This window comes from Lepisosteus oculatus, chromosome 2 (genome assembly GCF_040954835.1).
Source record: "Lepisosteus oculatus isolate fLepOcu1 chromosome 2, fLepOcu1.hap2, whole genome shotgun sequence".
In the NCBI taxonomy this organism is placed as follows: Eukaryota; Metazoa; Chordata; class Actinopteri; order Semionotiformes; family Lepisosteidae; genus Lepisosteus; species Lepisosteus oculatus.
In genome coordinates, this window is record NC_090697.1 from 34,231,508 (window position 1) to 34,246,572 (window position 15,065).

The 15,065-nt window shown below is 39.2% G+C and overlaps 1 protein-coding gene across 7 annotated transcripts in view; it reads left to right on the forward strand.

The window, feature by feature from the left end:
• The window catches only part of scml4 (Scm polycomb group protein like 4), a 70,901-nt gene that overhangs the window by 16,570 nt on the left and 39,266 nt on the right, over positions 1–15,065 (forward strand). For 3 of the 7 annotated variants that reach the window (XM_015350539.2, XM_015350544.2, XM_015350550.2), the window contains exon 2: positions 2,185–2,410. The exons of the other annotated variants lie outside the window; for them this stretch is intronic. In XM_015350539.2, the coding sequence (XP_015206025.2) occupies positions 2,221–2,410 (190 nt within the window). In that variant the 5' untranslated portion in view covers positions 2,185–2,220. The remainder of the gene's footprint in view (positions 1–2,184; positions 2,411–15,065) is intronic. 7 annotated transcript variants of the gene reach the window in all.

Genomic DNA, 15,065 nt, shown 5'->3' on the forward strand with positions numbered 1-15,065 from the left:
GAAATGTTAGCCTTACTGTGCTATAGAAGGGGATTGCAGAATTATTAACGGCATTATCAACAGGCAGGAACATGGACAGTATTTTAAAAAGAGACTTTCATGGAACACTTTTGCAAATTCTTCACCCCTGCTCCCCAATTTTAAATTCCAGGTTCAAATGATATTTTTTTTTTCTGTTGATATGTGCTAGATAGATAAAAAGTATTTGAACATAAAAAAGAAAAGGCTTTTTAACTTATCTTTCAATTTCAATTATTGTTTTTAAAGATGGTGGTTAAGAAACTCTTGGATTTACCAATTGGAATAGTAATCTCTTAAGAGAATTATTTAAAAATATTGATGTAAAGTGGCCTGCAACCATCTGTTGGATTAAGCGGTTAGAAAATGGGTGGACAATGTGAAATGGCTTTCCTTGTTCCCCTGAGTTTGGGCTGCTACGTTTTCTATTTAAGTCTAGCTGTTTGACCAGGTGCTGACCAGGAATGTTTCAGCAGGCCTCTGATCTGTTATTTGTCTGAATGTCTATTGCCATACCAAATGTTATTGTTGATGGGTAAATATTCTCAATTTAGACTTTTGCATAAATATAGATATACATTCCTGACCCCAGACTTTCAAAATAGTTGTGGATTAACAGCCTTGAGATGGCTTTGTTAGCTGACTATGAAGAGGTCAGAACCACTCAATACATCTACCTTGACCTTGAAACTGTCATTCAATTAGGAAGCACCTCTTCTGTCTCCTTCATTTTGTTTTTTAACTGACACTACAATCACAAAACCTTGTCTTTCTTATTAAACATGTAGATTGATTTGCATGTGAAGCATCAGAGTTAAGTTCACTTTGAAGTTATAATGAGACATTACATAAAAGAATGGATGTTGAAAAATGTCTGTCATTGTTATTTAATGGAATGTGATGATGATGTTGGTTAGTATTATTATTTCGAAAATGTTACTTTTGTACTGCAGCTCCTCCTCCCTGGTCCTGGGGAACAGGGTTTTTGGGAGTGTTTTGAGGGGTCCGTGCCATTAGTGTTCTGTATTTCAGTCGATCACATTCGAGTTTTCTGGTCTGGGCGAACTTAAGGCCTATATAATTATTTTCTGAACTTATGAACCCTTAGCCACTGTGGTTCTCTTCATTAACACATCTACAAAGGAGAGAACATTCTTTTAGAAATGTTTTTATTTTTCACAGTAATTTGTTTTTATCGACCTTGACATATGCCTCGTCACAGTGTGTTTTGTCATGTTACTTATTGCAATTAACATTCATAAATGGGGTAAATCTGACTTTGCAGAAGTGTAACAAATCTGCTGTTTTGTTTGTGTGAATGACAAGACAAGTTTCAGGGCTACAATTATCTTTTTTTTACTTATTTTCCCCCAAAAAGCATTGTAATGCTTTACTGTTTCTTTAAGTAAATAAATTCACTTTTGTTGGAATAGTTTTGACCTGGCTTTTTATCTAAAGAATTATGGACCCACATACTGTACATAAGAAACAATCTTAAATTGGACTTTGAGCTCATTCAGTATTTGTTCCAGTTTTTGTAAATTCTCTAATGGATTAACATTCACATCCTATTTATGTCATTTTTTAGCAGAAAACAGATGAATCCCTGGGGCTTTGTTAGTGATGCATTATTTTTTATAATACGGCAGAATTCCTTGAGTATGTCACAAATAACGTTTTGTTATTTGTTTTGCAAGGAACCATAGAACAGTTGTTAAATGATAAAATACAAAAATAAAGCAAACTACATTCGATTATTCTTTTCGTGTTGTGCTTTTTAAAGCCGGCCATAATGAAGTGTGCCTTCTTTTAAAGTATGCCTTGCAAAGGAATTGTTTTTGGCAGCTCCTGAAATAAACAAAAACAGATCGTAGGGTTTTATATGTGCACTGAATGGTCAAATAATTATTATGTTGTTTGGAGTTAATATCTCCTTGCACTGTTTATGGGAGATCATAGGTAATAAATGAAGCTCAATTACACAAATGAAAAATCATGCCCAGTACAATAAGATTAATTCCCGTGTTCAGGGTGTATTGCTATACCTGGCAGCTATGAATGGGTTAGTTAAATGTCTCCTAATGACTCCCAGTCAGCTGTCCCATACATGTTTCCCTGGAGTGTAGAAGGGCCCCACGTGTGAACCGTCCCTCTCCTGCGTTGCAGTGTGGTGCTGTGCCCCTCCCAGAGCGTGAGGCTGGAATGAGACTCCGAGGGAGGGATCTGCAAGATTCTGCTGTTCCGTGGATCTCCAGCATTCCAGGAGTGCAGTGCGTCAGGCTGCGGCTCAGACTGGATCGCCGTGACAACAAGGGCAAGGGCTGCTGGCAGTTGGTTGATGTGAGCAGTGGCACCGAGGGCAGCTGTCGAAAACTCAGAGCTTCTTCGCAGAGTAAGACAGCCCAGGTCCCCTCAGACCACTGCTTGGTGCCGGGTGTTTTTCCCATTCTCTTTGGGTGGGGGGGGAAGAGAAACTATCCTGACATCTTTCCATATGGGGCGTAAATGGTTCTGTTAGCTGTTTTTTGGTTTGCTTTTGGTTGGATAAAAAATCTTAATCCATTAGAAATGAGAACAATAGTATTTGCAACTGGTAATCCAGTCTCTAATATAACTTGCTCTTAAGATAAAGGCTGCTTAAAATAAATTATCTTTGTAAGGGTACGTTTAGCAGCTGAATGAGAGTTAACACAGCCTATGTCTTATACTCTGTACATGACTTCAATGTCATAATTTATATATAATGTGCTGGCAAAACAGGCTATTAAGCCATCATGAGCACTGTCGAAGATGAATTGCCTAGCAGGGCTTTGTTGTTTTTTTTACAGAAAACAGTATATCTTTCCACTTGATGTTGCCCCTTAAAGGAGACTGTTATTACAGTACATTGAGTATTTTCTCTTGATTACCATGGCTGGTAATAAAGGTCGTAAGTACTTCCTGAGATTGCTATTGAACTTGAATCCTACAATATTGAAATCAGCTCTGATCAAATATTGGGTCTTTTTGGTCTCTTAACCATGTTTCTGTTGCTGCACCTGTCTTTGTCTAGCAGAGCTGTATTAAAGAAAGTCCATGTAGTGTATATTAGCAGTTAGGCCTGAGTGGCTGACTGTCAGGGGATCTGCAGGATTTTATCACACCGCAGATGTGTGAGTGACAGCTGTATTTTGATATATGTGGACATGCAGTCATTATGTTGCCTCTTCAAGTTTCTTCTGGGTGAGGCCTCGGATATTAAGTATAAAGCCAACAATTTAGAAAATAAGGCTTCTCTTTGACTAGTGACACTTTTAGATATACTGTAAGTTTCTTGATGGATGTGTTGATGTAGCTTGCATTATTTGTGTTTTTATTGAGAAGTGTCAAGGAACTGCCTTTTATCTGAGTGCAAGTGAGCTGGTTCTGAAAAACTGTCATTTCAGAGCCAAAGAACACAATATATTAGGCTATATCACTGGGATATGTACTGGTTATGACTGTGAAGTTTGTCCAGTAAGGGTGGAGCAGATCTTTCCATACTGCTTTAATTATTGGCAATCACTCTTAGACAATGAAATGCTGTTCGAACACATATGCACGTTTTATTTATAAAGAACATGTTCAGTTTGTTTCGTCAGGATTGCAAGAAATGTGGATTAAAGTCCTGTGACGCATTTTGGGCAATTGTTAGCTTGAGCTGCTTGTTTGTGGTGGTGGAGATGAAAGTCTGAGACTGTTCTTTACCTTTTTGGAGTCTGAGGCTCAGTTAATGAAACATGCAGGACTCCAGCGCTTAGAAAACAAGATAACAGTTTTCTAACAGTTTTCACAGGTACCATTACACTCATTTAAATGGGCAGTCAGAGATCCCAGGGTTAACATTCGTTTTTATTTTGAAATAAAAGAAGTGTAGAGATCTGAAAACAAAATTTCGGATCCCAGCAGCATGGCCCGTTAAACATTTCAGCCTGGTTTGGAATATTAAAAAATATTCCTGAGACTAAACTTTATTTTGTCATTCGCCATACAATGTGTCTTATTATGTAAAAACATAAGGAAGGCTATAAATCAGCAAAAGCCATTTGTCACATCAAACCTGTTAGATAGTTAGCAGTTAATTGATCCAAGAATCTCATCCAGCTGGTCTTGAAGGAAGCTGGGGTATCGGTTTCAGCAACATGACTGGGTTGGCTTTTGATATGAAGCACTTTGGGTTGAAATTGTCATTACCTTTGAAACGTTCGAATACTTGAAACTCGTAGCAGTCTTTTTTATAGTGCTTAAAGGGTTCAGTTCCTTCATCCTGTCAGTGTAGGAGTGTATCTAGCTGCTCTAGACTGATTCCAGCACAGCAATATTTTTTCTGTAATGTTGTGACCAGAATTGTGACAGTACACAGTATTCTAAATGAGGCCTTGCTACTGTGTTACACAATTTTCATGTATGTTCCCTGATTTAAATTCTACATTATTAACAATACTGTATATTCTAACATTTGCTTTTAAAATTCTTTATCTATATTGCCTGGAAGATTTAAATGGTGTCAACATAAACATCTATATCTTTTTCAGAAGTAACCTTTTCTGTCACACAGCTGTCAGTGTTTGCCCAGAAACAAGTGTGGTTTTTTAAAATTTCTTTTGCACCTTCTCCAGTCTTTGCTAATTCTCTGATTTTGGTATCATCTGCCAACTTGACTAATTTATTAACTAGGCTATCCCAGAATGTAGATCATTGATATAGATTAAGAAGAGTAGTGGTCCTACTAAATATCTCTACATTACTTCATGCTGCCCCATTTTGAAACATTTCTCTCTTATATGTACTTTTTTCTACTTACAGTATTAACCAAATCTCAATCCAAACACTGGTTTCTCTGAATCTATATCCACCTATAATTTGAGAATGAATCTTTTATGAGGAAGTTCTAAAGCCTTTCTGAACATCTAAGTACATTGAATATGTATATTGAATGTGTATCCGTTACTCTTGTTGCAGCAAGAAGAACAGCAAGAAGTTGGCTAGACAACAATGCTGAGAATACACTTAAATTGGGCAGCATGTTTGAATGAGCTGAGCACCATTCTAGGAAATACCAAAACTGTAGCAAAACCTATGACTAAAAGTGGCATTAAACAATAAAACCAAAACTTTCTTGTTATACCAACTCTTATCTTTTTGAAGCGATGTCAGCGTGTGAGCTCCAAAGGAACAAGGGGAGGTAAATTCCACACTGAACTTAAAGAGAAAGGGAGAAAAGAATGTTCAGGCTGTGAAGCCTATTTCAGGTGTGCAGGGGAATGAGGGAGGAAACAAGAATATGTTTTTCTAAATCCATGCTGGCTATTCCCTATTACCTCTTTGTCCATTTTAAAACTATCTGAGCAAACAGTGGGCACAAGGCAGGGTACAGCCTGGATGCGATGCCTGTCTGTTGCAGGGCATGAACAGATACAAACACACTCACACCAGGGACAGTTATCCCAGAAGCCAATTAACCTACCAGTACTTTATGTCTTTGGACTATGGGAGGAAACTGGAGTACCTGGAGGAAACCCACACAAACATGGTGAGAACATGCTAACTCTGCTAAGTTCTGTAATTATTAGAAAAGTTCACTGTCTTCTGGACTAATACTATCCAATACAGAACTTTGTCCTTCTGCTTCTTGAGACATGTTGTTGGTGAACACCTGAGTGAAAAACCTTTGGTACATTAGCCATTTCTGTTTCATTATCTAGACGTTTCCAGATTTTGTCCTGGATATGTCTTACTTTACTTTACTGGTTATTTTGCTGTTTCAGGATTGAAAGAGTTTTTATTTCAGCTGCCATTGCAATATTCCTTTCCTTCTCTCCCTTGGCCTTTCTTAAATCCTTTTTTTTTACCCATGCTTTTTTACCTGGGTCATATTATTTTTAAATTTATTTATTTTAGAATTTCACTTTTATTTTCTGTATATTTTCCTTCATAACTTTTGATTTACTCACTTTTGGGATAAGATTTGTGCTGTATGTCAAGCAAAATCTGTTTAATCTGTTGCCATCCAACTCCCGGCTGCAATAACTACTGACAAATTAACTTCACTTCTAAATGAACTTCTCCTGGCTTGGTTCTTCTCCCACTAAGTCCCCCTCTAAGTCTTCTAGATCATCTTGTTACAGTAGATCAGATTGTCTTTTCTTCTCTGGCCTAAATAAATACACAACAAATTCAGAAATTTTAGCAAACTGATACCCCTGACAAAAATCTACCTTTTCAATTTCAAAGTCACTCCTACAGTTGGGAGTCAGAGAAACAGATTCACAATTTTTTTGTTTTGCAAAACAAATACTGTATGTTTATAACTGGTATACTAGGTATACTTTGTAATGTAGAGAGTGAACACAAATGACTAATTTTCTACCAAAGTCATTTTTATGTGTTATTAAGTAGGTTTAATCAGAGGTTTGGAGGTTACTAATCTTATATTATCTTTTCATTTCCAGATTATACAGTTTTCTTTCTTGGTGAGTGTTTTGTACACCTACAAATGACCCTGAGCTAGACCTTAGTAGTCACTTTGTTTTGCTGACATGCAGGAATTTGAAAAGTTATTTTTTACAATGGATAGTGAAGGTAAATATCCAAGCTATGGTGTAAATACACTTCACAAACAACATTTGGTTTTGTTATCTCTTATGTCTGTAGGGCTAACGGTGCCTTTTTTTCACAATCATACTGTACATGTTCAGACACCTGATCTGCAAAGATCCACCACTTTTATTGCTATGAACCTGTTAATCTGCAGTTTCAGTTGACCTACTTTAGTCGAGTGCTCTGTAAACTGTATTGTGTTTACCTGAAGCAGTTTGTTAGTGACATAACTCCTTGATTTCTCTGTTTTGCAGGGGTTTGCAAGGCAGTAATGGAAACAATAATTGTTTCATAAGTTTCTGTTATTAATTACAGTTAGACGCTTTTAGCTGTCAGTAGATGTTTTCCATGGCAATTCAAAATTCGTAATTCATAATTATGAACTCATAGGATCCCTGAATATTTACTCTTAAAAATTAAAACCATCACCTAGATTATGATTTGATTAGGTGTAATACATTTGATAAAGAGCTTTCCCAGAAGTCCCCCGTATTTCTAAAAACATTACCTATATGCTCAAAAAACTGAAAATACTTAGAAGGTTAAACATTGTAACATACAGTATTTTTTGGATCAGTACAGCTGCAAAAAATTCTGATTCAGATTATATATAGTAATAGTGAAATTTAAGATACTGTAGTACTGCTGTGGTAATTATCACAGAACCTTGAGCTCATTGTATTTCCGTTAAACAGACCTGATCTTTTCATGGTACTGTAGCTGCTATTGATCATTACATGTCAAACACTGATTCACTGCTCAGTACAATACAAATATTAGACTACTGTGTTTGCTATTAAATGATTTCTACAGCACTATCTTTTGTTTTAAATCTTTTGGGAAAAATACCGATTCATTTTAATAATGTGTATGTGCATTGATTAATGATCACATACTGTATGTGTTGCATATGATGATAATATGGGTAGCACAACGGTACTGGTTAGCATTGTTTCCTTGCAGCACTGGGTCCTGTGTTCAATTACGGACTTGGGGTGCTATCTGTGTGGAGTTTGTATGTTCTCCTCGTGTTCATTTGGGTTTCCTCCCTTGGTCTAAGGACATGCTGGTAGGCTAGTTGGCTTCTGGGAAAATTGGCCTTGATGTAACAGTGGACAGGTCTGTGGTGTGTGCCCTGCAATGGACGGATGTCCCATTCAGGGTGTATCCTGTCTTGCATTATTTGCTAGCTGGGAGAGGCTCCGACTCCCCCACTACCTGGAATTGGATGAAGTGGATGGAAAATGATAATGATGATATTGATATTCTAACCTTCAGTTTTAGTATTGTAGCAGCTGGGGCACAGAGACATTGGTGCTGGACAGTTTGTATGGGTGCTGACATGTGCAGGGTGGTTCATGTGGTGCCTCCTTTAGCAAGTAAAGGCTTGGGCTCACATGGCGGGAGTCTTGTCCTGCCAGAAAAGCACCCCTCACTGTCTTTCTCCACAGACCCATCCAGTAGACCTAGAAATGGGGGTTCCTTGTGTAGGTATTTGGTGAGAGTATTGCTAGGATGACTTCAAGCACCTATTATTCACTGGGTTATTTTCTCACTGGGTCTAGAGCTCTTCCTAAGCACACAATGAAACTTCTAAGTTTATCCCAATATCTTGGGACCAGAGTGGTGTTTTTGTCCTTACTTAAACTTGGAGCATGAAACAGGAGAGGCGCATAATATTCCCACACTTCTGAGAAAGAAACTGAAGCCAGCGCTCTGCGGGAGTCACTGGCTCTCCCGCATATATTCATCTGCATGGGGTTGCCTTCCATGGCGTTCACTGTGAAATTACTATTTTTTGTTAGAGGCTTTTTGTGTGACGGATTGCAACAAGCGTAGCTGCACTCTGGAAGAAGAGCAGTACTGAACAGGCAAACACAGAAACAACACCCTGCTAAGCACTGATAGTGTGCAATGATTGATGTTTACATTAAAAAATAAAAACATATAAATCTGTAGTGATCAGCAGATATCACACAAATGATTTCAACTGCACGATTATAAAACCAGATCACATTTCATGTAAAGCTTTTAAGCTGAAGTTCTGTGGCAAATTTGCCTTTTTGGAAAACATGCTGCTATAATAACTTTGCTTTCTCCAGTTACAGCTTTTTGTTTGGATTAAGGACAAAAGGCAAATATACAAGAATGAAAAAAATAGAAAAAAGTGATTCCTAGGGGGTAATGGGACTTCTAATGTTCAAACGGTTGAAGTGCTTTTTTCCCCTCTCTTCTTCTAGAACTGCCAGTTTATTTTTTTATGCTTGCACTCAATTTAGAATTGTCAGCTGTGTGTTTTTCCTGACTCGGCTGTTGGCTCCGATCCCTGTGCCTGCACACGGGAGAATGAGGATGCGCAGGCAGGCTCCTCCGACAGCCATCCTTCAAGCCACACAGGTCTGGACCCCTTCAGCGCCGACTTCGGGGGGCGCTGGGTCACAGGGAGCCGAGAGAGCTCTCTAATCCCACCCTCCGGGATTTTGCTCTCCACTGCTTGGGGAATGCGGGTCATGATCCCTTCGTGATATGTCCCATGCTCGAACCCGTGCTCCCAGCCTGCACTTGGACAACTGCCTTTAGTGGCCCAGCCACTCAGTAGGCCCTGTGTGTTCCTTTTATTTCTTTTTAAGGAGATATCATTGTGCATATGCATTTTGTAAGGTTTATTAATTAAAGTAAGCAGATGTGACTGAGGGCGGCGCGGTGGTGCAGTGGTCAGCATTGCGGGCAAACGCTTGGATCCTGGGTTCATTTCAGGACCTGCTTTCCGCATGGAGTTTGTGTTCTCCCAGTTTTTTGTGGTGTGTGTGTGTATGTGTGTGTGTGTGCCCTGAGATGGACATGCATCCCACCCAAGGTTTTTCCTGTCTTGCGCCCGGTGCTTGCTGGGATAGGCTCCGGCTCCCCCATGACCCTGAAGTGGAAGAACCAGTTAGAAAATTAATGTGTGGATGGAAGTGTAACGGAGTGTTTTCAAAACACGGACCCAAACTCAGAAGGAATTTTCTCTGAAGTAAAGCTCGCTTTGTATTTAATTAAGCTGTTAATAAGTTAATAAGGGAAAGTTTAAAGGTGATTGTTAAACTTAAATACAATACTTACAGTACTCCTACAGATTCAAGTTTCTAAGGTTTAAAAATATATTAATATAAAAATATGTTAATATAAAATATAGGCTACGTGCTCATCTAGAGCCTAAAGTGTGTTAATGCTCTTACTTTATTAAAACTCAGAAAATCAAATGTGAAAGGTTTTAGACAGTATAATGAAATCTTAAATTACTTAGATAAAGGAAATGAAGGTTTTTATGATATGTGAGCATACACTTATTTGCTACACACGGTCATGTGATATTGTTGGAGTATCAGATTCCCTGTCTGTTGCCATGGCGACATTTCTTCTGTTGTAAATATCCACTCATTGTTGATTGGAATGTTTTAAAGATAAGAATATTCTTTTCCTGCAGCTTTAAGCTGCAGCTCAGAGAATAAAGAAGAATGTCACGGTGATTCTTTGGTAGTGCATATTGACTGGCCAATCTTTGACTTACCTTTAGAAAAATAGAAAGATCATCTAGGATTTAACACCATTCCCAATATCTTAATGTGAGTTTACCAATGACAGGTGTTACAATATAGTTTGAGTCTTAAACTCTTTCTTCTCTTCATTAAGAACTGAGCAGCTGTGTTAGAATGTATAGCTTTTGCAGAAGTGCCATGACTTTAATTTGTCATTAAATCACTATTAGTACTACTTGCATATTGCAAGCTTCTAGGAAGGTGTTCCAGAATGGTAGTCAAATGCATTGGATGAAACTTAAATTCTTGCAGAAGAGATTTATAGAAAGATTGACAATTTGTTGAAGCAAAAGGGTCTACACTAAAAATAAGAAGCCAGTTAAGTCTGAAGACTTATCATGCAGCATGTTTATGATGCAGTTCCCAAATCCATTATATTGTTTGTATCAGCCAGACACTGTTTTTTCTTTGCCTAAGAGCTTGTTTAGAGTCCACTATGGTGCTCAGTGTGGGATTAGTCATGTCTTGTGGGGTCAGTCTGGAGGAGTGGCCTCACCGTGCTGTGATCTTACAGTGAGAGACAGGTGGAAATGTGCTTTGTGTTGCAATTTTACTGTGCTGGTCTCCATACGAGTAAGTAATGAGTTTTTTGCATTATTGTTTTCCAGGGAAGGAATAGCTGCAGGCTCAAGCTTGTCACAGCTTTTGAGCTGGTCCCTCCAAAGTGACTTTTGCCTTTTGATCCATTTAAAGGTTCTGTTAAAGAGTGAATTATAACAATGAACCTGGACACAAACAGAAACAATATTTTTCTCTTAAACATGATTTGGGAAATCAAAGTGGGCCGTATTTTGCCAGAGAAAAAATACTACAATTTGCAGAGTGAAGAAAGCGCTTTGAAAGCACTCCTTTGTGCTCGGAAGGCAGGAGAGGAAACACATATAGCTATCAGCTATATGGTAAATGTTTGCTTTAAATGTTGTTTTAATTGGCTTACAAATCTCCACTTTGTCTTCCTATACTGTATTTTGCTGATGTTTGTGTCCCTAATCTTTTGAAGGCCTTCTTAGGAGTCACTTGGCCAGTAGGTGAGAAGTGGTAGGAGGCATAGAAACAATGGATGTTTCTCCAGCTAACCAATCAATGCATCAGGTAAACTTGACCTAACTGATCACCCTTTGCATTGAATAAAAAAACACTTCATTTGAGTCATTACAGTGAAGCTGCAGATAACAGAAAACACTAAGTGGAGGCATTTCTTTGTACAAAAGAGTCGTGGGAATATTATAATAATAATAATTGCTTACACTTATATAGTACTTTTCTGGACAGTCCACTCAAAGCACTTTACAGGTAATGGGGACTCCCCTCCACTATCACCAATGTGCAGCATCCACCTGGATGATGGGACGGCAGCCATAGTGCGCCAGAATGCTCACCACACATCAGCTATCAGTGGGGAGGAGAGCAGAGTAATGTAGCCAATTCATATTGAACTTATTACCCAGCCACATGTCTGAAACTGATACCCTACATCCTGTCTTCACTACTAGTGCTACTAAGACTGATGAGGCTCAGTTAAACAGTTGGTGCAGAACATTAGTTATAATGTGGGGTTCAAAATAAGGATCAGGGTCAAAGTTGTCACCAATATTACTTATCTGTGCATTGTAACAACAGTGTAGGAACAGATTTATTGCGTTGATTTGTTTTGACGACATTTAGTTATTAATCTCAGGGACATGGGTAGTAAGAATTGCAGATGTGGAATCACATGGGATTATCCAAAGGAAGCATTGATCGGAAAACAAGATTGGACCGCAAGATTCTGCCCTGTCCTGTCCTGTTCCTGACTGCTCGGTGTGGATTGACTTGCACTGTGATCATAATCTCGAAAATTTTGCTGCATTTTAAAAGTGGGATTGAAAGTTTCTTGTAACTAAACTGTACACCTCCACCCTTTGGACTCCATGGGGAAAGCGAAGATCAGTGGCCAAGAGCCTTTGATGTGCCAGATTGTGTGTGACATTCACGTTAGTAATGCGCTGCAATCTCCAGAGTACTTGATAGGAGAGTTAGCACTCACTAGAGCTCCTGTCCCTATGTCTACTGGCAGATGCCAGGGAAGTCACTGACCTTAGTCACCGTTTCATCGAACGCCAGGAGGATCCTTGCCAACTAATTCCCATACACCCTTGGCAGCACTCTTCTGGGGAGGGGACGGGAGTCCATTATCATAGGCTACTGGAGACACACCCCAGCAAGCAACGTCCGGGCTACAAGGCACACTCTGCTCTCACACTGACAGCCCCTGCTGATTGAGCTCTTTTACTTTGTTCTTTTTTTATATGCAACACACATAATTAGCAAGATTTGTATTATTGTCATTACATAGAAAAAACTTAGGTTCCAATATTACACAATCCAGTGAAAACTCCTCAATGTGGTAATTCCACATGCTCATTTCCTTCCATTTACTTCCATATTTAGGCCCAGTGTTAAAACAAATGTGTTGAAATGTGGTGCTGGCTGCATGGATCAGCCTGGGTGGGGCTATCCTGGCACACTGCGACTGGACAGCTGTCTGGACTGAGCTGGGCAGGGCAGATCAAGGGGTAATTAAAGGGTAACTTTCATCAGCAGTATTCTGTCAGATAGCCCACGTCACATCAGGGAAACCCTTCTGTCCTCCAGCCATTTCCATCCTGTTAAATACACTCCTTACATGACCTAGAAATCCTTTTACAACAAGGACTATAATATAGAATTTTCATTCTGTGTAGTTAATGGATTATTTAACATTGAATATTTCCGCATTTAATGTTTTAGTTCATTTTGCATAATACAAGTGAAGTATGAATCTATAAATAATAAATTAAGATAAAATGATAATGTATTGTTTGAAATGCGTACCTAACTTTCCTAATTTCTACCTAATCCTGTTTCGGCATATTTCCCAGAAATCATACTGTTCTGGCTGTGGTGGGACAACTGGATGTGTTTGTGAATCTCTGTAGGTTATTTAGCCAGACAGGTAGGACACACTCCAGGGCTGCACTGGAATAGGGCACAAGGTTGCAACTGGAAACTGGGTGGAAGTAAATTTAACAGGGAACTGCTGTTTTTTTTTATGTTTCGGAGTTAGAGAGAATCAGCATTGATGAGTACATTTCAAACCACAATAAAAGTAAAATGTACACAGTAACTTGTGAAACCCTGATCAAAATAGGCAAAAGTTCCAGGTATTCAAAGTGCCAAATTCTGCGATTCAGAATGAGGCAACAAGACATCCAGTGATGTGTTGCGGACTTACTAAATCGTAAACAAGAAAGCTTGTGAATGCATCTCTTTTAATCCAGTAGTAATATTGTTCTCGACTTTGAGATTTAGACAACAGGTACTACATACTTGTTAACTCCGCGTGCAGATCATGTTGGAACATGTTTGCGGTGAAATGTCTGCTGCCACAACATGAACTTATTTGCTTGTGCATCACATAACATTAGTTATTACAGTGACTAGTGAGCAGGAAGGGCCGCGTCACACAGCAATTCATGGGAACACAAATGCAAGGTTGCGACAACACGGCAACATACAGTACTTTCACAAAGTTGACGATGTTGTGCTTAATTTGAAATTTGTAACATTTTTCTATAATGCCAATGAATTACTTTTGTTACCAAGATGTAATAATGATGCCAGTCTGAGATGCCGGTCTGAGAAATTGGGACTGCAGTTCCCCTTAAAAACTGTGAACAGAAGATATTCTTTACACAAAAGTTTGTGGGAGTGTGGAACAAGATACCCAGCCATGTTGTTTGAAGTCAACTTAATAATTAATAATTCTAAAAGGTAGAGATTTCCACAACACAGAGATTATACCCAATATTGTTTTCCTGATGAGGCCTACTTACAAAACGAAAACTGGAGTCCCCACAGCCCTGACACGAGTGAAACCCGACTTCATCACCAGTGTATGTTCTGGGATTTCTGCAGTATCGAATAGACATCCATCAGTACAGTATCTATGTTACTGCATGTCTTGTCTGCACTGAGAAGCCTGTAATGGCTGTGACTGCTGGAGCCTGTAGATTAATATGTCTGCTTATTTCAAAGGAAATGAAATTACTATTGGATCTGTCCCATCTCTCATAATTGAGTTAGTTACATTTTTATATTTGCTGTAAGTGTGGTTGCAGTATAATTAAGCTTTACGATTTAGAGAACCACTAGAACCTTATTAAAGTGTGCAATGTGCTTTAAAAGCATTTTAAAAAGAGATTGTTGTTCTGGGGAAAAGAAAGTATTTCCATCTTACAGTATTTGTTTGAAAAGTTATCAGTCTGGATGTGTTTATTTCAAAATTTTCACATAAAAATAAGAAGGTCTTGGGATCCCATAGCTTGCTAGGATAGGCTGCGGCTCCCCCATGATCCTGAATTTGGTGAAACGGTTGGAAAATGGATGGATAGATCCTGAGATGCGGTGTTGCCATCCTTTATCTTTAAAAGCTAAGCAAGCCCTGTCCAGTACTGGGATGGGTGACATGTAAGGAAAGCCAAGGTGCTGTCTAAATGGTGTTGGAGGACCAATAGGAGACACTCTCCCCCTGGACCAGAATTTCCAATCTAAAGCCAAACTGTGGTGACTGGGGGCACTTTGCGGCAGTGACAGGGGACAGGTGACACAGTTCTCTAGTGACAGGGCAGGGGACACAGTGCTGCAGTGACAGGAGGCAGGTGACACAGTTCTCTAGTGACGGGGCAGGGGACACAGTGCTGCAGTGACAGGGGACGGGTGACACAGTTCTCTAGTGACGGGGCAGGGGACACAGTGCTGCAGTGACAGGGGGCAGGTGACACAGTTCTCTAGTGACGGGGCAGGGGACACAGTGCTGCAGTGACAGGGGAA